The following is a 24,024-nucleotide window of genomic DNA, read 5'->3' on the forward strand; positions in this document are numbered from 1 at the left end:
TTTGAACAGATATGACCGTGGTGTCTTTTAATAAGTTGTAGGGCATATAACAGTTGACTCTCTAAATGATATACGGAAACCTCAAAGTTACGGATTGGCCTGCTGGATATTCCGGAATATCCGTTGAAATTTTCGTATTGGTAAAGTGGGTTAAAATTGGTAAAATATTTTTGAAGTAATTAAAGTCGGGTAATTGATACGAATTAAAAAAAAGTAATAAATAAGCGACCTTAGAAAGCCATAAGGTGGTCTTCCGAAAAATTCAGAATATATCGTGAATATTTTGAGTGTAATTTGACTACACTAGAAGTATATTTCGACTATTTGTGACACAATTTGGCCATTGGATGGTTTACTGGGAGAAAATTCAAAGCTTACCTGAAATTGGTCACTGGAAATGCAAGTTTTTTTTTAATTTGTAACAGTTCAAAATGAAATGGAATATCAGCAACCCTCAACTAAATAGGCCGCTCGCGACTGGACATGGCCGCCAAAACGTTCACTGGAAAATTAGGATTTGCCGTCAAAGTGAACAATAAGTGAAAATTCATGTTGAAGTCCGCGCTGCAATTTGAAAAAGGTTTGATATAAAACATTTCGGAATACGGCAAATGTTCGCTGACAAATAAACGAGGTTATTTCGCAAGTTTGTTGAAATTAAGAATTTTGCTAGTGTAATTTGATAGACGTGGTATAGTAAACTGAACTTTCGGTAACAATTACTATACTTACAAATCTAATAGCAAATATATCAACTTTTGTATAAGCTCTTCACCAAATATTGTGCACTTCTGCGAAATTTTTTACAGAAATCTAACCATCGTAGTTAGCCATGGCCATTCCGAAATCCGCGTTGACGGTATCTAATATTTTTATGGGTTTTGCCTGAGAAAAAGTGATAGAGAAGTGTTATTGCTTTTGTTTTCACCATTTCCTGGACAATTCAGAATGGGGCTTCTTGTAAGAGCGAACAGGCTACGAAAACTTTGTTGCTTTTGTCAACGTGATAAGCAGTTCGATGCTCTTGATCATCAAATTTAATCATTTAATGTCGGATCTTTTAATGCATTTCATAATGGCCCGGTTGAGTCATAAACCGCTGAATTTATATTCCTTTTTCACATAGTTCAATTCGAGGTTGAATGAACATAATTCCAAACTCAAAGAACAATTTTCGCTCGTTGACCACTTTTACGGATATTCCGTATTTGTCGGAGAATCGCATGTTGGCTTCTCAATAGCACGTATTGTTTACTTTACTTATGTTATGCCACATAATAAGCCATACTTACTTACTTACTTACTTACTTACTTAGGTGGCTTGCCGTCCTAAGACGTGAAAACTAAACTAAAATCTGACAATTTTCCATCCATAATGCATCTTGATGAAAATGTTGGGGATAGCTAGGAAAATATTTGTAAGCTTTTTGCAAAATTTTTTCAAGAAATCTATACAACATTTTCTGAAGAAGATCGCGATCGCGACTATTTTGCATTTTTTCCGGATTCTTCAATGGATATTGGCGTTAACCAACTTCAGGCTCAGGATATTTTGCAGGCTTTGAAAAATGTGGATGCCTCAAAAGGTCCTGGGCCTGACGGAATCCCTCCAGTATTCATAAAAAATCTTGCAATAGAGTTCACTGCTCCTCTGTTTTGGCTTTTTAACTTATCACTAAAATCCGGAATCTTTCCAAAAATATGGAAAAGCTCATTTTTGGTGCCTATCTTTAAATCGGGCCGGAAATCTGACGTACGTAATTATCGTGGTATTGCCATTATCTCTTGCATTCCAAAACTTTTCGAAGCTATTATCAATGAAAAACTATTTTTTCAAATTAAAAACAGAATTACAGAAATGCAACACGGTTTCTTCAAAGGACGTTCGACTACGACAAATTTACTGGAATTCATAAACCACTCACTGAATGCCATGGATAATGGAAACCGTGTAGAAGCACTCTATACGGACTTTAGCAAGGCATTTGATCGCATTGACATACCAATGCTGCTTTTCAAATTGCAAAAAATTGGAATTGAGCCAGGGCTCCTGAAATGGCTTGAATGCATGCTTATAAATATACAATCATTAAAAGAGCGTCGTATTTTTGCAATGGTCTCATTTGTAAACGATATCGTTTCGCACCGTATTGACTCAGCAACACTTTTATCAAAACTGAACTTTTATACACCTACCCGGCAACATCGTAATCGAAATTTATTTGCCATAAGCCATTATCGTACTAATTATGCAAAATTCGGTCCACTAAATCGTATGATGGCAGCGTACAATCAATACTGCGAAACCATTGACTTTACAATGTCTCGGCATAGACTTAAACATCACTTTAATTCAATACGTAATCATAACGCGTAGATAACGAAACAAAGGAATAAGAACACTTTTTAATCACCATCTAATTATAAGACTTCTATATAAGAAACTGTATATGCATTATAGTAGTCTACATCGGTTGACGAAATAAATAAACAATAAACGATCACAAAGCCTGTTGAACAAAATTTCTCCATGTAACTCGGTTGAGGGCTACCGCTCTCCAATTCCTCGGACACCGAGTACTCTCCGCCAGATCTCGCTCCACCTGGTCTAACCATCTTGCTCGCTTCGGTCCTGGGCGAACACCATCTTTGCAGGGTAGTTGCCCGGCATTATTGCAACATGCCCTGCCCATCGCATCCGTCCAGCTTTAGCCACCTTCTGGATACTGGGTTCGCCATAGAGCTGTGCGAGTTCATGGTTCATCCTCCGCCTCCATACTCCGTTCTCCTGTACGCCGCCGAAGATCGTTCTTAGCACTCGTCGTTCGAAAACTCCGAGCACTCGCAGGTCCTCCTCGAGCATTGTCCATGTTTCATGCCCGCAGAGAACAACCGGTCTAATAAGCGTCTTGTACAGGGTGCACTTTGTACGGGGACTTAGTCTGCTCGACCGCAATTGCTTGTGGAGGCCATAGTAAGCACGACTTCCGCTGATAATACGCCTCCGAATCTCACGGCTGGTATCATTGTCCGCCGTTACCAGTGAGCCAAGGTAGACAAATTCATCGACTACCTCAAACTCATCGCCGTCAATCAATATACTACTGCCCAAGCGGTGTCGTTCGGCCTCGGTTCCGCTGGCCAGCATGTACTTTGTTTTAGACGTATTTATCTTTAACCCAATCTTTTCTGCTTCGCGCTTTAGTCTGGTGTACTGTTCAGCCACCGCCACAGATGTTCTGCCGATAATATCCATGTCATCGGCAAAGCAGACGAATTGACTAGATTTGTTGAATATCGTGCCCCGCGTGTTGATATCCGCTCGGTTCATAACACCTTGTAGCGCTATGTTGAACAGCAGGCATGAAAGACCATCACCTTGACGAAGCCCTCTGTGTGATTCGAATGAACTTGACAATCCACCCGAAATCCGAACACAGCACTGCGTACCATCCATCGTAGATTTAATCAGTTTGATGAGCTTCCTGGGGAAGCTGTTCTCGTCCATGATTTTCCATAGGTCTTTCCGGTCGATGGTATCATATGCGGCTTTGAAGTCAACGAATAAATGATGCGTGGGAACTCTATTCATGGCCCTTTTGGAGGATTTGCCGCAGTGTAAATATTTGATCCGTTGTAGACCGACCTTCGACGAAGCCGGCTTGATAAGTTCCCACAAATCTATTCGCAATTGGTGATAGACGGCGGAATATGATTTGGGACAGCACTTTATAAGCGGCATTGAGAACGGTGATCGCTCGATAGTTCTCACAGTCCAACTTGTCGCCCTTTTTGTAGATCGGGCAGATAACCCCATCTTTCCACTCCTCCGGTAGCTGTTTCGTATCCCAAATTCTAACAATTAGTCGGTGTAGACAAACGACCAGCTTTTCTGGTCCCATTTTAATACCATTTTAATAAGCTCCGCTCCGATACCATCTTTTCCAGCTGACTTGTTGTTCCTTAGCTGCATGATGGCCTCCTTAACTTCGCCTATCGTTGGGGTTGGCACCTTTTCCCCGTTTGTTGCACCGTCGAAATCGCTTTCCCCGCCGCCATGGTTTTCCGCTTGGGCGCCATTCAGGTGTTCGTCGAAGTGCTGCTTCCACCTATCCGTCACCTCACGATCGTCCGTCAGAATACTGCCAGTCTTATCCCGACACATTTCGGCTCGCGGCACAAAGCCTTTGCGGGCTCCGTTCAGTTTCTGGTAGAACTTTCGCGTTTCCTGAGAACGATGCAGCCGCTCCAACTCTGCATATTCCTGCTCTTCCAGGTTGCGCTTTTTCTCCCGAAAGATTTGGTTTCGCTGCATCTTCTTCTGTTTGTGTCTTTCCACGTTCTGACGTGTGGCACTGCGCATCTTGGCCGCCCGCGCAGCGTTCTCCTCATCCATCACCCTCCTACATTCATCGTCAAACCAATCGTTCCGCTGATCCGGGTCGGGCCACATGCCCGATGGAGCTCTCCGCTACACTGCTGATGGCTGTTTAGATAGTGTTCCAACAGTCCTCGAGAGGGGCTTCGTCCAGCTCGTCCTCTTCCGGCAGCGCAGTTTCGAGTGAATGCGCGTAGTTTGCGGCGACGTCTGGCTGCTTCAGCCGCGCGAGATCTAACCGAGGCTGGCGTCGGTACCGAATGTTGTTCACAACGGAGAGTCTTGGGCGCATTTCAACCATCACTAGGTAGTGGTCCGAGTCAACGTTAGCGCTTCGATAGGATCTGACGTCGATAATGTCTGAGAAGTGCCGACTGTCGATCAAAACGTGGTCGATCTGTGATTCTGTCTGATTTGGTGACCTCCAGGTGTACTTATGGTGGATTCTGTGCTGGAGAAAGGTACTACGTACGGCCATATTCTTGGAGGCGGCAAAGTCGATAAGTGTTAGGCCCATTTCATTGGTTCGCTGGTGTGCACTGAACCTTCCAATCACCGGTTTGTATTCCTCCTCCTGGCCGACCTGAGCATTCAAATCCCCGATGACGATCTTGATATCATGTTTTGGGCAGCGGTCGTATTCACTCTCCAACTGCGCGTAGAATTCATCCTTGTCGTCATCGGTACTTCTGAGTTGAGGGCTGTGCACGTTGATGATGCTTATGTTGAAGAATCGGCCCTTGATTCTCAACCTGCACATTCGAGGTTTGATTGGCCACCACCCAATTACCCGTTTCCGCATCTCGCCCATCACTATGAAAGCTGTACCCAGCTCGTGTGTGTTGCCGCAGCTCTGGTAGATGGTATGTCCATCTCTGAACGTACGTACCGTTGAGCTCTTCCAGCACACCTCCTGCAGCGCTACGACGTCGAACTTGCGGCTCTTCAATACGTCGGAGAGCACTCGAGTGCTCCCTTGGAAGTTGAGAGATCGGCAGTTCCACGTCCCGAGTTTCCAATCCATAGTCCTTTTTCGTCGCGTGGGTCTATTCCGATTGTTCCAGTAAGAATATATTTGTTCTTCGTTCCATGCTTTAGTATTTTTCGTGGTGACGGCTTGCAAAGCCTGCTACACCAACCCCCTGTTTCGCCGGAGGGCCAACGAAGCTCGAAAGAGCCCTCCTTTCCTGTCAGCATACGACCTTGGCTTCCGCCGGGGTTGGTTACCCGATCTCCACCAAAGTTGCTCGTATCCCGGCTGGTACCACGAGGCGGTAGGAATAGGAGTTGCTGAATAAGAGGCTATGAACAACTGTAGGGTCTATTTTATGCCTACACGTGCACAAGGCACCGACGGTACGCATTATTCAGCCGTTTACCAGCCCATAATAAGCCATAGGGACTTTAAAAAGAATTTAGAAGCTATGAGAAGACTTCACAGAAATGGAAATTTACCGGATGTTCCGGAAGCTCTAGAAGACCAAGAGGGGATTTTTTCTGTCTCGCCAAGCATCTGTAAGATGGAAAAATATATACTTAACATCTTTCCCAAAGGAACCATGGTCGTGTTGATTCAAAATTTCGTAAAATTGAGGTATAGCCCCTGTTCGGGAGTGAGCACGAACCGTACGAAGGGAGGCATTACTGTAGTACGTGCGTGAGTGACCAGCGGTTAAGCAGCGCCGGCTTAGCGCACTAACCTTCAATAGGGCTTTAGCTGGTATTGATTTCGAATATGATGCCCTGAATTTGAATATGCTTTTATGAAAGCGACAATGGGATATTGTCCGCTAAATTTATATAAGTCCGCTAAACGATGGGCTTAGTCAGTCCGCGCAATTAATCCGCCAGCAGCCGTCGTGCTGTCTGTGCATGTATATAAATGTTCAGTGTGTAAATATAGTTAGAATATAGTCTGTAGTGCAATGTGGTGTGTAATCGTGGAACAGTGTAAAATCCGAAGTTCCATAAAATAACGGATTATAAGCGGCACAGCTGCGCTCCAGCCAGAACGGCTTCGATTGCTTAGGATAAGCAAATCCCATCGCAAGGAAATTACACCCTTCCACCCCGATACCGTACGCTGATGTTAAGGTTTAATAATACAGTCCACCCACTCCCAACCGTGCTATCGAACAGCCCCAATTAACTCAATTTCAGGTATTCCAGCTCCAAGGTATAGCCCCAATTAAGCAATTCCAGGGAGCGAGTTCGTCGAAAAATGAACCGCTCGAGTCGGAAGACCGCTTTTGACCTGGATGTGTCGATCGGGACTGCCCACACCATCATGGCGAAGGACCTGGGATGTAAGCCGTACAAGAAACGCAAGGTTCACGGGGTAACGGAGGCTACAACGAAGAAGAGGCTGGACAGAGCAAAACTGATACTTTCGCGGCACGCTGGTCTGGAGTTCGTGTTTTCTGATGAGAAACTCTTCATCTTGCAACAACCGCGCAATGTCCAAAATGATTGGCTATGGGCGCCAACGTTGGCCAACATAAACATCTCGCGGTTCCAGAGCGCCGCGTCGGTGATGGTTTGGGGGACCGTTTCCAAGCGTGGGCGTGGTGTTTATCGAGAAAAACGTAAACATCAACGCCGCGTACTATAAGACCGAGGTTCTGGAGAAGATTGTGGCCCCGGGACTTCGTGACCTCTACGGGAAAGATCATTACGTCTTTCAACAAGACGGCGCACCGGCCCACACCGCGAATATCGTCCAAGCGTGCTGTCGGGAGAATTTTACTGATTTTCTCGATAAGACTTTGTGGCCTCCCAGCTCCCCGGATCCTAATTCCCTGGACATTTACGTATGGTCGAACATGCTCGCCAAGCAGAGCGAACATAAAGTGAGCACTATGGACCAATTTAAGAAGCTTATTTCCAAGATCTGGGACGAGATGCCCATGGACCAAGTGCGTGCCGCGTGTGATTCTTTTGAGAAACGTCTCAAATTCGTCATAAAGCACAAGGGTGGGGGGGGGGGGTGGTGTTGCTTCTACCAAATATGTCGTAGAGGCTCTCAATAAAGAAAAGAATATCTTGTATTTTCATTTTTTAAACACATTTTTAATTTTTTTTAATGGGCTTTAACCGGTGAACGGTCATTTCTGGCTTTAGTTTTCAAAAGGTCGCATAATCAACCCTTTTACATGCATTATGCGACCTTTTGAAAACTAAAGCCAGATTTGCCCAAAAACATTTTTAAAGTTTATTCGAACTTATTGAACACCCTGCATTCTTAGCGTTTTGTGCAAAAGTAGCTGTTTTTCATTATTTTACATTGCATTATTTGACCAATTTCCGAACGTTTACCTTAATATTTTTTGAAACGGTGGTTCTACAATTGATGGAAGGACGGCAGGGGAAAGTATTGAAAATTTTTTGGTGTGGAGGAGAAAGAGCGGCAAGGTGTGGTGTGGGGGGTGGGAGGTTATTGGTAGCTACGTTTAACAAGTAGTCGTTGTGACTCCTACCTTTTGTCCAATGCTGGAAGGTGCATGGGTCGAACCAAGCTATAATCTAAGATTATAACTGCATTTGAACCCACAACACCCGCCAGTTGATATATAGTACCATTTATTGCGACACGTTGATTTAAAATATAATTGCCTTTCAACTAACAACAACTAACTAACTAACTAACCTTCATATAAGACCATTGGCGGAATAGTCCCTCCTAGAAATGAGCGCTAGTTCCGTCAATGTATAAGACATCAGTTTTGAATAAATTCTTTCAGAATATGGATCCTATCGACCGAAAGATAGGGTTGGTCACTCACTTTTTTATAATTGTTCACTTTCAGGACATCAAAATTGACTAAGTTTATCGCGGTGCTAAGAAATCTTGCTGGGATGAGGAGACTTATCACTTTTTCTGAGGCACTTTCCTAACGCAGACATCAAATTAGTCTAGGTTTATAGCGGTCCCAAGAAATTTTGTTAGGACAAGGGGGCTTTATCACTCTTTCTGGCGCACTTCCCAAGCACAGGTATCAAATTAGTATAAGTGTGAACGTCGTTATGAACCTTCGACCTGTTAGGACGTGGGGATTTTGTCACTTTTTTTATAAAAATAAAGGAAAAATGTAACTTGAACCATTAAATGCAATTGTAAAAACTGGAATGAGTGTAGTTTTAAGTACGGTTGTATACAACCGTCCTGCTTTGTTATAGTATGGAAACATCATTATCGCAACGCAAATCAGCAGTACTTATTCCGACCAACCACAGAGCGTGGATTTTTAGTTAGACAAAGCCTTCAGATGTCTGCCATCCTTCTTCGAAGCACCTACCGACCAGGCTTCAGGAATGCTTTCCCCGCGATTTCATAATTGATTTTTTGTCCCGGAAAAAGAATCATACGCAGAGTCAGCTCACCAGCTGACTCCGAAAAGACTAGTGTACCTCTCTTTATCCGAATTTGTTAGTAACGATGTAGGCGTTTTGAACGTTACTATCGCAAAGGGCATTAAATGCTTTCGGTACCAGCCTAAATCCGGACTAATCGAAATTGAATATTCGGTTTTGGGAAATAAAAATCGAGGTGTCGATACCTTTACCTAAGTAAAGCTGTTTTGATAAAAACAACCATATTGGGCATCATTCTATTTATTATCTTTTCAAGTATCTATGAAAATAGACGCGTTTTTGTAATATATTTGAATTTTTATTTATTTTTACCTTCTGTTACAATAAAAAGTAAAGCTGATCAATATCAATGTATGAATTCAGAGTCGTAAATTGAACACAGTGTTTCCGGTTTAATTCTCTTCTTGTTTCTTTTTTTATTCATGTATTTAAATTTAGTGTTTAAGTGTTGTTTTTTTCTCTTGTTCACTGTTTTGCTGTTAGAATAAAGTTTCCACCGTTGTCCTGCAATACTTAAAGATACAATTTTCGTTAAACCTACTACTGCCTAGTTAGGACTATTCCGTAACAAGGTTTTTTTCTCAATGTTTGATTTCTCTTTTCTTGCCTTTTGCCAGTAATGAAAATACATTCCACTTTATGCCGGAGATAAAAAAAACATAGTAAAATAATTTTGCCAATTTACGTGTACACTTTTCCCAACTGTTGTTGTTGTCCTACAATCAAGATAGGCTCTTAAGATTAGTTTTTTTTCCTTTAATTTCTAATTTTGTTGCCAATTTACATTGACTCGAATCGTACGACCTAAGAAGATTTCTTCAGCATTTCGCGTACTAGAGGGAGGGGGAAATCTTTGTTTTATTATGCCGAAAATTTGCCTAAAATTAGCCTACTGTGTCTCTTGTGTTTTTTTTTTGTCTGCTGTTACTTTCTTCACACACGATTTTCTTTCTACACCATGAGTTCCATGAATGAAATGATAAAGTTGCCTTTTTGCGATGTGTTTTTCATCGTTTAGTCTACGTTTTTAGTGTACGGGGAGAACCGTACGCGCCATCATCATAGTGGTTTCTCATTGTAAATAAATTTAGAAAACAAAATAGAGCAGGGTGCACTCTGCCGCTGCAGTAGGGTACAATCTACACGGGTACAAAATCGAATTTGCGTTTGCAGTTTTAATCTGTCTGTTTTTAAGTTCAACAATTTGCTCAACTATGAGTTTACCTATTCTGTAGGCCACTGCAATGTAACAAAAAAAAATGGATCAATAATTTTGACTAATTTTCGGACAATGAGTCTTGAAAAAAGAGGAAAACAAAACTAACGAATGAACCAGCCGTAATTTAAGTTTTTGAGTGAAAAGCTTGACAGTGATAGTTGATTAATGTAGGAAACTGATAAAAAAGGTAATAAGCTAAGAGTAAACTGAAGATAAACAGAAAAATGGATGACATATAAACAGATGTTGGTTGCTATAACAATTTGAAGCGTGTTTGAAAACGTAACAAAAAAAAAAAAAGAAAATGGATCTATAACAAAACTAAGTCAACGTCGGCATCATTCTGCCTTCTTGTACTAGATATGAAATAATGATTGATTCGCTAATTGTCGTTGATTTGATGGAAGAACTTGACGTTTATTTCTGTTCTCTTTTAACGGGTTTCTGATAGGTACGTCAGAGCTTGTCCGTAACCAAACTTTGACTGGTTGCTGTTTGATTTTTGCAAACAAAGAAGTAAACTTCAGTAGCAAATAAACTTCATTTTTTGGTCTCATTAGCCATGGATTGCTTCGGTGCCCTGTTTTGTCAGGGCTTCATGACTGCCCTGCAATTGTGTTATAAAACAGAACTCAATAGCGAAATTCGACTCGTTCTTTGCTTTACTTTATTTACGAGAGAAAGAAATCTACTACGGGTTGGGAAGATCATTTTAATGTGAGGTAAGAAATAACAATCAAAAGAACACTTTAAATTGCACAAATATTTCCATGAACAGTATGAATACAATAAAAACGAAAATAGAAACAATTTAACGATATCGTTTGATAATTTAGCAAATCACTCAATGGGCTAGAATAGAGTGAGACATATCTACGCTATAGGTATTGTGGACAGTGGTCCTAGTTACGAAGATGTTACGGTTACTTCTAACTAGAACTAAATCATTTTTCGTTGGTAGAAAATACGCGTGCATACAATTGTTGTGCGAATTTTGCGCCATCGAAACATAGTTATTAAAGTTAGTTCGTTAATCGTTAATATCAAACGCAAGCGTATAAATAGAGACTTTCGGCGCAATGTTTTTCCTCCAATTGTCGTCCATGCAGAGCTAAATCATTTGAATAAATCACTTCGAAAGGTTTCATGAAACTTTTCACGCTACATAATGACATATAGCCAACATTCAATAACTAACACACACACAAGAGCGCATTAGTTAAGGCTTGAGGAGCCTCTATAAAAGGTGCTTTGTTTATCGTAGGACGTAATACGTAATATGCGTAATACATAGCTATTTGACAAAAAAAACACAGAATTTTGAAAGCATTACTCTTTTGGATAGGAAGAAAATGTCTTTTGTGAAGAATGATTAATTGAATGAACTGGAAGATTTCGATATAGACCAAAATATATGGGGTCGTACAGTGACGGGTAGGGCTAACATCCATTCTCTTTCGGTTGGCATCCGAGTGTTTCACTCACTTAACTACTGCCGCCCGCGCTAGTCTAATACCAAATTTTGTTTTATTCTCCCAATTTTATCATTCCCGTATACGCACCACATATTCCACCTATGGGACGATATTATTTTTGTATGACTACTTTTTGTTTCTATCGCCGGGAAGATAGACTGTTATCAAGTCGGTCAGTGTGATAGAAACAAGCAATGCGTTGCCGACAGTCCAGTCGTTCCGGCAAGTCTCGTGATTAGCCCCCACCGGAGGAGTACATGGGCGTACGAGTGTGTGGTGCGTATATGGGAAGGAGAAAATTGAGTGAATAAAACAAGACTAGGCATAAGAGTACCTCATATAACGGGCGGCAGAAGTTTACTTGCCATTGTACAACTCCATATATTTTTGGTCTATATCGAAATCTTCCAGTTCATCAAATTATTCATTCTTCGCATCAGACACTTCCTCCCTTTCCAAAATACTTTACGTCATGACCGCGTATAAAGTCATATACGAATAAATAAAAAGAAAAAAAGACATTATTTTTGTTTAAAACAACACAGCAAAGTAGTTGAAAAGTCGAAATTATTTCGAATTAAAAAAAGAACACACGTTGGCTATTTTGCAAAGAATAATAATTCATAAACAGATTCAAGAACGAATACCGTGAAAGCACCTAATTCCGATCACCTAAGACATGATTCATCTTTAAGCCCTCACTAAAAATAAAGCTGTGACATTTATTTACATGGTATGTGTCTTTAGCAAGTATTTTCAATTATGTTTCATGGAAAAATATTAAAATGCCTAAATTTTTTACCAAAAGAGTATTTCAGTATAGAAACCTGCCGCACGCATCCAGCTATTAACAAAGTTCTAGGAGAAAACTTAAGTCCTCAAAATAATATATTATTGTTACAATAAGAGAACAGACATTAATAAGATAGTCCATAACTGCACTGTCGCTGTCGCTTGTTTGTAGCGTTAGAAAAGCAAAAAGTCTGAGCCTTTCAGTTGGCCTCGTGGTGCGGCACTGGTAAAATAAACCCGACGTCACATGTTTGAATCTCGACTGAAAGAGGCTGTAAGAGTCAAAGGAATTGTAGCACTAGTCCTATAGTTGTCCCGTACTCTTACAGCTGGCTGCGAAGACTTGCTGTGCTTTGTAGTAAGCAAAAAAAAACACGCGAGTTTGTATTGCTCCTTTGTCTTCAAATAGGAGCAGCCAAAAGCTTGGTGTTTGTAATGGTCGTCCGTGCCTGGGAAACAGAGTTGTTGGTAGTAGGTAATAATCTGTTACGAACAATTATGAAACAATTAGAATCGCGTGTCTATTTTGGCTGTTGAACCAGATAATTCTATCTAAAATGTTGTTTACGGTGAATGTTATTATCAGTGAATTTTATAACTATATTATCGACACTCTACGACCTTTAATTTAATAGCGAAAATAATTGATCAATTTCATGCTCAAATGTTTACGTTGACAACGTATAACAACGACGATCGCGGATTCGGAATTGCAATCGAAACGAAGTGAAGTTTTTTCTATCAATTTAAGCGAACAATTTGAGCAAAATGGTTATAATATCTCTCTAAATAACTGTTCGGGTGGTAAATTAAAGTTTTGCGTGCCTCAAGTTAAGTCTCGAGAGTAATTTGACAACTGAAACAGCTGAAAAAATTAATGAAAAGTCGACGGCGAAAAAGTGAAAACATAGCGATGAATATTAATTGGTCATTAATCTCATAATTTAGTGTAATTAATGCCCGAAAAAGTAATAGAACTTATAGAATGCAATGTTTAGTGCTTCGAGTTGCAAGATCTTATTACGGCTAGCAGGTTAGTTGAACTAATTTTATATTTCTGTAATGGTTTCCCGAGTCTATGAGAGCATGTTGGTACACTAAAGAAGGGAAGGGAAGGATTATATTCGGTACCATAGATGGACTCTGACGACCTTGTCGTTAAAAGATTTGTTTACACTATATCGTTTAATTCATAGAAAGATTTCTGACCGACTGATATAAATACCATTCGAAATGGTTGAGAAATGAGCGGAGTTAAAGGGCGTCTCACATGAAATTGCATCATGGAAAAAACGCTGGAGAAAAATACCCATTGGGTATTTTTTCTCGAAAATTTGGATAGAAGTAGTTTAGAGTGTACTGTTTACACTTTATTTTTATCGCTGTTAGTTTTTCGAAAATAGAAAAAATGATGTCACCCGGAAAGCAATGTCCCGAATTGATTTTGCGCAAACATCTTGAAAATCCTCAACTCTCTCATCGGGACATCGAAAAACAATTCGGAATCGTGTAGGTCAACGGTGAATCGTGTGATTAAACGTTACTACAAATCTCTGAGCATCAAACAGAAAGAGAAGTGCGGTCAGAATGGATGTTCTATCAGTGATCAGGATCACAAGCGTGGCGTGAAAGAGTTTAAGCGGAACGCCAATGTTTCGGTCAATGATGTAGCCAAAAAGTTAAATCTGTCCAAGTGTTTCTTTTAAAGAGCCAAGGACTGGGAGGGACCGACTGCATACGTACAAAGTGCAGAAGGCTCCAAGTCGTGAAACTATACACCCAGATGCTGACGAAGCCTCATTGTCTCATCATGGATGATGAGACGTACATCAAAGTGGTGTTCCGGCAGCTTACAAAGTTTGCCAAGAAATACCTACATGATTTGGTGAGCGATCTACTTGTAAGATGAACAAAGTTCAAGAACAAAAATTGTTGGGTTTTTCGATTTTCGACGTCCGCTAGTGATCAAGTTGAATTCAGTTGAATTGAATTCGCATAGAACTCAAGTTGAAAACAGAGAAAAACCCTTTAAAATTTGCTCATTTTTTACTTACAAGATAGAACTCTGAATATGGGATGATCAAGTGGTTTTTAGAACTTAATGGTCATATTGAAACTATAATGAAAGTTTAGCATCGTATGTAGGTTGGTTGAATGGTTGAATAAGGTTGAAATGATTTCACCTAAGAATAAACGAAAGTAGGAGAAAATGATGGCTGTTCTGGAACCTTAACACTAAGTGACAGAGGATTTGAGCTGGGACAAAAATTCAACGCTTAGCCGTGTTATTCCAACGCCTATCCAAGGCCATTGAAGAAATCAATCCAAGAACAAGCATTGCGAAGGATCTAAAGTCTCGGCATTTGAAGAAAATCCAAAAGAGAAATTGATGGCCTTAGAGTGTTTGTATCAATTTATGCTCCGAGTACATTTCCTGCTGCACCTGACATTTAAGAACTTCAATTCCCATTTACACTTCAAACCCATATAGGACACCAAATTTGCCATCAGGTATCAGCATCTGTGGCACGAGCTGCACGTTCGTCGCAATCATGTCAATCAAGTTTTGTGCCTGAGGAAATTGAACAAAGATTAAAAATAGAAATATAGCTCACAAGAAACCGGCAACCCTGAGAAATGAGTTAACCATAGAATTTGACCAGTGGAATAGAACCAGTTAACTCAAATATTTTCCGGTACCGGGAGGAGAAAAAGAGAACATGTTTCCTTTAAGGACGTGACTTAAAAAGTCATATTGATCCTGAAAGAGTAAACAGAATTGCATTTCTACACAATTTGAGTGCAAAAGATTTCATGTTTGGCTTACCCGTCACTACTAACAGGTAAACCAAGTGCATTATTGGGATACCAGTAAGTATTTATTTCAACTTTTACCGTTACAGTAATTGGCGCTATTTACGAGTTCTACTATGAACTGAAACGGTCGTGTATGATGATTAGAGTTGTTGATAATTTTTAAAATACTTATACAAATAATCGAAATTAGGGTGGTGTGGCTGGTAGCACCGGTAGTACCGAAACCGGTAATACCGGACGATTTATTAATAGCGAAATACCGGTTTTGGAGAAAATTGATTTTGGATACGAATGGAGCGCTGAATTTTGCAGCTATTGAGCTTCGATTTCACCGTGAAATTCGAACCAGGAGAACATAATTTAGCTGATCCACTCTCTAGATTAACACAAGAGATTAAAATGTTCTTCGGAAGACCCGGATGTTTATAGCGTGGCGTTCTAAACAAGGAAGACCATTAGCGACCTTGAAAAAACGTGTCTCGATGATGACGATGATGAACTTCATAACGTGAAGGAAGCCATGTATTCAGGAAACTTCCAGCAATTGACAAGATGATAGATTCACACGTGCAAAAGTGTAAACTCTGCAAAATACCATCTCTTCCCGGCATACTCAATCCTATGTCCCGAAGAACTCCTAAACAGCCTTGGCAAAACCATGCTATAGATTTCAAGTTCTCCCATACAATTTGACAGATTATCTGCCAAAACTACGCAAACGCAACTATGAAGTACCAATTCTGCGCGGGCTTTTAAGGGTAGTTTACTATACTTCGCGGTTCATTATAATCGAAGCAATGAAACTAGCGACTACGCAACAAGTAATAGGAGGCCTTTTTAAAATGTTTAGTTCATTGGGAATTCCAAGGTTTGTTAGAGCTGATAACGGTCCTCAATTCAAGGCCATTGATTTCAAAAACTTTTGCCTCAATTGTGGAATACGCCGCAACATTTCCATCCCATATTGGCCCGATGCTGTAGAAAGACAGATCCGCAATATAGGAAAACGTGGAAAAGTCAGCTCCCTTCAAGGCATCAAGGCACTGACTGGAAAACTGACAAACAGGTACTTGATACTGTATCACTCAACTCCGCAAAAGACTACTGGCATTTTGCCTGATGGAATAACTTTTTGGAAGATAAACCTACAACGGAATACCATCAATCCAAAAGCCTACGACATTGTTTTTCGAAGCCAGCAAGGACAAGGACATGGCAATGAAGAAGTATCACAAGCAAAATGCAGATATTCATTGCCAGGCCAAACATCATAAGTTGGAGATAAGGGAGCTACTAAAGAGGCTGCCTACATAAAAATTCAACGCAACAGATAAAACTTACGTCTGAAACAGCACGCATCTTAAAAAGCTAGACAAGCAACTACAGATACTAGAGAGGGGTTAGAAGACCAGATCATGCGACCAGCTTATCCGTCAAAAACAACAAATGAGCCAGCGGAAGAGATGTCGACCAACACAACAGACATGTATATTGGCAACCAATAATCGTATTATGCTAGAAAGACACCGAAGAGCCCTAGTTGAGTCTTAAAATTGTCTGGTGTAGAATTTGTACAGTCCAATATAATATGTTTGGTCAGAGAATTATGTATGTTAATTAAATTCTGAAAAAGGGAGGGTTGTAACGATAGAGCAACACGCAGAGGGTTCTTCTATGTGTTCAGTGACGGGTTTGAGAGAAAAAGACGGTAACAAAAGAGAAAGAATAGACCAAACAGTCGAGAAATAGAATGTCTATAGAGTAAGAGAGAAGTTATTCAGAAACGGTCATGCGATATAAGGACACAAGACCAACGGTTCGAAAGTCTCAAGTTAAGCGTCGTCGTATCGATCGTAACAACCAGAACTTATCGGATCGTGTGATTTAGCGAAAACGTTCGGTACCGCCCGCAATGGAGGACAAATAATTCACCTCAGAAAGGTTTTAAGTTCTATCAAATAGTACAGTGTGGCCAGAATCCGTACTTGGAGATGAACGTAAAAGTGGGTTTTGGACAGATATCAGGGCGAAGTTTTTATCTAGTAATAGCCCAGGTTGAGGTTCTCACCAAAATTTATGTTTACTGATAAATTTACATGCCAATAAATAAGTTGGTATGACAAAGCAAAGCGGGGTTTCCGGGAACCAAGCGTCCACTTGGACTACTATCTGCTAGTAAGCAAGCTTCACGCCCGATTGTCCAACGTATTCTAATCGACATCAATGCGAAAGACACCACTGAACATTCGGCGGTTACTACTGAACAATTTGGCGAAAACCTGAACCCGAAGCAGTGAAAGCGCGTCCACGATGCGATCAGTACTACTGCGCGAGAAATGTTGAGTGCTCTTGTTGCAGCTACTTTCAGTGGTTCAGTGGTTCGACGCTCGACGGACGTTCGAGTGACTGACGAGAAGAATCGTGCCAGAGCTCACATGTTGACTGCAACTGTGACACGCCAGAGCAGAGAGAGATACCGAGAAGTTAGAGCTGCCTGAAAGAAACGTCACCGTCGTAAGAAACGCTAACACGCGGGTTTGCGGAGGTTGAGAACCGCCTTGAGAAGCACGATACGAGATACGATTCTTCAAAATGATCAACGAAATTAGGAACCGGACCATGCCAACTCCTGTTACGTTCAACGACAAAGAGGGGAACCTGATTGCCGAAAGATCGGAGGTGATCAAGCGTTGGAAGTGACATTTCGAAGTACTGGTGAACAAGATGGAGCTGTCAACAGAAATAGAGTTACGATTACAGATGATGGACAAACTGTAAACCCACTAACTTTGGACGATCTTCAAAAAGCAGCTGGAAAGCGCGGCATCCCGGCCGACATTTTGAAAGTCGGGAGCGAACGGCTGTATTGTGCAATCCATCAGCCTTTAGTATAAAAGGTCTGTTTGGAAGGTCTCATATGCCCTATTTACAAAAAGGATCATCGATTTAAATGCAGCAATTATCGATGTACCTGCTACTCTCCTCAATTTTGCATATAGAATTCTCTCCGGCATCCTATTTCACAGACGGAGGTCGGAAACCTTTGTTGACGAATACCAGAGCCGTATCGAGTAGAACGCTCCACGACGAACCAAATGTTCACATTGCGACAAATGCTCGATAAATTCCGAGAATTCAACTTGTAGACTCATCATTTGTTCATGGATTTTAAGGCGGCGTACGATTCAGTTAAATGATGGTTCAAAATCAAGCATCAGAATAGCGAGCGAGACATCGGACTCGTTTGTGACGTTAGATGGTTTGAAGCAAGGGGACGAGCTGTCGAATATGATGTTAATTATTAAACTCTGAGGTGCTTTTCGCCGAAAAAGTGAAACAAGTAAGTATTTCAAAAGTGGGAGCTAGTCTGAGAAGCACATCGTAATCGAAACTTAAGACAAGGTTTTGAGAGGGTCATTTTTGGACTCTGAAGAAATAGTAGTGAATCAATAAGTTAGTGATTGTTGCCACCGATATTACGCCTTTGCAGAATACTGCTTAAAACAAGTACCTGCCAGCAAAGGATACTAGAAAATAGTATTAATTGTTTCAGATAATTTAGTGAGCGCTGCGTCAAATTTCTAATTCCAACCGTAGTTACTTCGTTGTGCTAAAATTAATGTCACTAGTAAGAAAAATAGTAGTGTCTTTGTCTTGAACCCTTCCATGGGTTGGACATTATAAAGACATAAACATTTACATTTTTGTTTGACGCAATCCATAACATTATTTTGTTTGTGTTTTGACTGTATACTTTGTTGAAATTACAAAACTGTTCGAAAAAGAAAATAAAGACATTTAACAACAACTACAATAACAGCAACAACTGCAGATAGAAAACAAAAATAATTAAAAAAAAAGTGTTAAACAAAAAAGAACGTATTGCGCGCTGGTTCAATCAACTCTAGTTGAAGGCTGGTTTCGATTGGAAGAATACGAGAAAACAGAAACGAACGAACAAAAACATTGTACCTACACAATAAATATTGAAAACAACAATTGCATTAGCCTTAGTTTTGCCGACCGTGTTTGTTTGTTTTTTCTTCTTCTTCTTTCTTCTGTATGCGAGTATGTAAAATGTAGATGCATTTTTTCTTGGTTTTCTGTTTTTTTTTCACTGCTCTGTGTGTTTGTATATATGAATAGTTTTCATGTTTTGACCACTTACTGCTTACTTTTTCGCTTACACTATGTATATAGATATTTTTCTTTTAATTTTTCTTACCTTTTTCCTTACGCTTAAATATGTATAAGTTATATTTTTTCCAACTAAATCTAGTTTCCTCTTACCGGTTAAAAAGTTGATTTTTCTTAATAAAAAATAAAGTTTTCTATAGTTGCTTTCTCTCTTTCTAGATTTAATCTAAACTTACAGCATTACTCATTCCGAATTAATTTACTTACTCGCTAGGAATTCATCTGCGTATGTGTGTGTGTGTGTGTGTTTTTCATTACTTTTTGACGCTTAATAAATAGTCGTTTTGTGTAAGGTTACTTTTCTCTTCTATCCCTCTGATGAAAGTGAACAAAAAACAACAAAATCAAGTAAAGCTTATTTTGGCAATTGAATTTTCAGCTTATATTTCAAGGTTTCTGCTGTTGTTGCATTAGATTTTTGATTACACTATTTTTGGAATATTTTTCTTTTTTCTCTTTAAATTTTCTACGCTTAGCCACTAGGTTTCTATACTTATGAAGATGTTTTCTGTCTCTCTGTGTAGTACTACTGGAGAGAAATCTTCGACCCCGGAAAAATGGGGGATACTTATTCGTCTGTCTCTCGACGCCACAGACACTGCTGCTGCTGCTGCTGCACGCGCGCGCATTTATTTACATTCGTAGAAAGAAAGGTAACTATAAACTTTCCTAATCCGAAGATTTCGGGTATTTTTGGATACGCGGCCATTAGGTGAGTCGGTGTCTTTGCGCATTAGTGTGTATGTTTTTTCCCCTTTTTTGGGGGATGGAACAGCACAGGACTTAAACACTATTACTTACATTCAAAGGAGGGGCTGTTCTGTAGTTTCGGATTGGCAGTTTCAGTGTACCTGTGTATGTGTTTGTATGTATGTGTGTGTACTGCTGCTGCATTCCTACTGCTGGCTGCTTTTGCTTGACGACTGCTGCTGCTGCTGCTGTTGCTGTTGCTGATGGACTTGTTGTGCCAAGCGTTCAAAATCGATTTGAGCATAGGTGAAGGCAGAACCAGTCTGTTGTTGCGAGGTACATCCTGAGTTTGGACTAGGGCTGGAATTCATCGAGTCCGATCCTCCTACAGGGCGTCCAGCGGAATTTGCCGAAGGAGGAGCACTGCCATCGGAGTCAACTTCCATTCGACTGGTGGCACTTGCACTGGGAGGGGGATTTGTTCCGCAAGGTGGAAGATCGAGACTTGCGTAGTGTAGTTCACGTTCCGAACTGACTGACGGCGGTCGTGAAATAATGTGCGGGTCTGTATGCGAGGTAACTGAATCAGATCGCGGACCAATGGTAACCGCTGAGGGTGTTCCGCTAGCGGCAATCATCGTATTAGACGCTGTCGGACTCTGATTTTTGCTCTCGCACAGCGTTGATGTAGAGGAAGCCGATGATGAGGTAGCAGATATGGTAGGAAGTCGATCGCTATTGGCCGAATTAGGACGCGTTGATCCTGCCGAAGTCGACGGACATTTGCCACTGATCTTTTCACTGTTGACACTATTTGGTCGTGAGTAAGAACGATGAAGCATTTCGTAGGCTGATGCTTCGGTGGACGATGCTCCGGCTCGACGTTCCGAATACTGTCGGCAGAAGGTCGGTTTCGGGGAAGTGCCACTGCCTTTTTTCTGCAGAAGAGCTTCGTCCTGACTGGAAGTTATCGGTTTAAAACCGATCAGATTGGAGGATTTTCTCGTCAGCGGCGGAAGACCTACATCCGTGGTGGAAAGCAGCTCAGATTGCGAAGTACTGGACAGTTTTCGCAAGCTTGCAGGATTCATGATGGCGTAATCGCCAGCTTGATCGTCAACAGCCATTGGAGTTGCAGGCTTCGGAACAGCGATGGGAGTCGTTGCTGGACTGCAGTTGACGTAGTCTGGATATTCAACAGCTGTTTTCATGGTTGTTATCGTAGCCGTCGTCCTGGTGTTGGTAGACGTAGTCAAAATTAAACTCAGATTAGTTCGTTTGGTACTGCTGAAGGAACTTTGACGACTTTTATCAGTCTTGTGCTGCTGCTGTTGCTGCTGTTGTTGACCTAAACTCAACTCCGCATAGTTATGGCTTAGATCCTCTAGCTTACTGCTTTCCGGATCCTTTGACTGCGGTTGTTTATTTACGACCAGGAACTCGCTTCCGTCTTCCTCCATTTCACTAATGCGCAACGTTCCCGTTGTGCCATCCATGTAACATTTACGTTCCTCCGCGCTTGCTTCCGAATTAATCGTAAATGATTTAATGGGACTTCCGGGACTAAAGGGAAATATCGTAGCTTGACTACCAGAGGGAGTAACAATTCCGCTGTCTCTCGAATCGCATCTTGACCGAGAACTGTTCTGTTTCGGACTAAAGCCAATTTGAGCAACGACTGGATGTCGCTGAGCAACAGCAGCTGCCGCAGAATTCAAGGGAAGATAGTTTGGGATACCGGACGGCACACCGCCCATCTTTGGTTCCATTAGGTCTCCGGAGGAAGCGCGATTACCGTTGCCAGGTAGAATTGCTATGGGATGTGAACTCAAACGTATATCTGCACCCAATAACGAACCGCCTACTTCCCGGCGGGAGAAATCCATATTAATATACTCATCAGACGCAGTCGTTGTTGCATGACTTTCCGGCTTGAGACCTGATTTAGCCTGATTCCAGGACATTTCCATATAACCTTCGGGGGCACTGCTAGGAGCTACTAATTCATCATCTTCATGAGTCATTTTATCTTCATTACCACTGTCACCCCCACCTCCTCCACCACCGCCAGCAGCAGTGTCACTCATCATGAGTGGACTTATGTTCAGGTAATCTTCCGAGGGTACTTTGGTGCTACGATTTAAGGTAGATGATGATTTGGACGATGTTTCCATGGAACGAGACGACATATCGAGATAGTTGCTGTTGTTGTTGCTGCCTCCATTGAACTTTTTCGGTGAATTAATTTGAATAGGAGAGCTTGTGCTTTTTGTCGACAGGTTCGATTCGAGCCCGGCAGTTCCAGGTCTCATATCCAAGTAATCACTTTCTTCAATCGTACTCGCGTTTGCTGAACTGCTGAGAATATGACCAGGTTTCATTTCCACGTAACCGGCGGTATTTTGATTGCCACCTCCAGCAGTCATTTCCATGTAATCTTCCATGCCCATTCCCTTCTGTGGTGTACTGCTACTTACGTCTTGTTCTCCATGGAATGGCGTGCCAAAATCAATCTCCATGAGATCATCCATTGGATCGAAAGAACCGTGTTGCTTGATGGCCAGCACCGGTGCACTGGATGATTTCTTACCTGTCTTCACTCCTGGACTCACACCCGAGCACACAATATCGACTCCGATGGCCGAATTGGAAATGCTACCGGTGTTGCTACTGCTTTCCTGCATACTGCCAGAACTGCCCTTAGATAACAATGGTGCTGTGATCGGAGCTCCTTTGTATAAATCCGACCGAGGAACTTTCGCTCTAGAACCAACAGAGAATGCCCGAGCTCTCGAGTTTGAGGACGAAGCTTCGGAACTCAGCATATCGACGCGCAATTTACGTTTGTTATGCTCCAACCGGCTTCCCACGGAATACGTTCGCAACGGTCGATCCATTTCGTCATCCTCACTCGGCGTAAAGCGAGCGACCACCTTTTCGAGATGGTACTCGGAAAAGCGCATATCGGTCGACGGAGTGCCGGACGTTATGCTGCAGCTAGAAGCAGCCGAACTAATGTTACCACCGTTACCTGATCCACCCGCTCCCGCAACGGTAGGTACCGGGACCGTTCGATTACTGCTGCTACTGTTGTGTGACGGCTCCATGTCCACGTACTCTTCCGTCGTGTGAGATGGAGCTGCCATAGGAACGTAACCGTCGACGGTGTCTTCCGCCAGGCTGGAGGCGCGCGAATGTGCACTGGAACTACCCAGGTACAAGCTGAAATGAGTAATTTCACGGTTAGAGCTGGGGTTTTTTGTAAAACAAGCAGAATGGCCGCTATGAAATTAGTAAAACTCGGTGTTATCGTGCTTTCCAAATTATCGTTGCGCCTTACTTTTACTATTTAACCTGGTAATTTGAATTCAATACCTGACCGTCATTTCTGTAGTCGAATTATAGATAGGCAATTAGATAGGGTGGAATGTCATTTCTTCCCATTTAAAGAGGCTGGTTGTCACACAGTCTAATTTGGACCGATTTACAAATGTATCCAAAAGAATTTGCTGTAGGAAACTCACGCAGCAATCAATCATTAAATAGATTTAAAAACCATCATCATTAGTCTACCATCAGTTCCTAGAGCAGAGATAACGCAACGACGTTGAAGTATAACCACAAAAATGGTCTCAAGTGACTGCCATGTCTTGCAGCAAATTTATTTGTAAATGGGGACGATAACTTTCAGTCCAAACTTTTTCGTACAAAAATGATAATAACCATGTGGATATGACCAAATATTGCGAAACGTCTAGTCGTGAGGCTTTGTCAAACAACATGTAATGATCGATAAAATAGCCAGTGACAAACTGTTGCTTATGAACTATCTTGTGTGGCTCCTTTAGAAAAGAAAACAGGTGATCAGGATATTGAATCATCGAGCTGCCTTCCACTAGCCCGGATACAAGAGGACCAGACCCAGCTGATTAACACCATCGTAATGATTTTTTTTTCACGCAAGTAAAAATTGGATAACTAACAACCCTGAGACAGTGGGCCCTTTGCTTGATCCCCTGACTTTAAACTCACTTTCTGATTAGGGTAGAGAAATGGGAACACCATCCCATGCTTAGGCATTACCG

At 41.4% G+C, this 24,024-nt stretch overlaps 1 protein-coding gene across 2 annotated transcripts in view; it reads right to left on the reverse strand.

Annotated features, from left to right (window-relative positions):
* Positions 1–9,066: 9,066 nt before the first annotated feature.
* LOC128742338 (insulin receptor substrate 1) overlaps positions 9,067–24,024 on the reverse strand; it is a 461,417-nt gene continuing 446,459 nt past the window's right edge. For both annotated transcript variants that reach the window (XM_053838670.1, XM_053838671.1), the window contains exon 10: positions 9,067–23,161. In XM_053838670.1, coding sequence (XP_053694645.1) covers positions 20,146–23,161 — 3,016 coding nt within the window. In that variant the 3' untranslated portion in view covers positions 9,067–20,145. The remainder of the gene's footprint in view (positions 23,162–24,024) is intronic.

The sequence above is a fragment of the Sabethes cyaneus genome, chromosome 3 (genome assembly GCF_943734655.1).
Source record: "Sabethes cyaneus chromosome 3, idSabCyanKW18_F2, whole genome shotgun sequence".
In the NCBI taxonomy this organism is placed as follows: Eukaryota; Metazoa; Arthropoda; class Insecta; order Diptera; family Culicidae; genus Sabethes; species Sabethes cyaneus.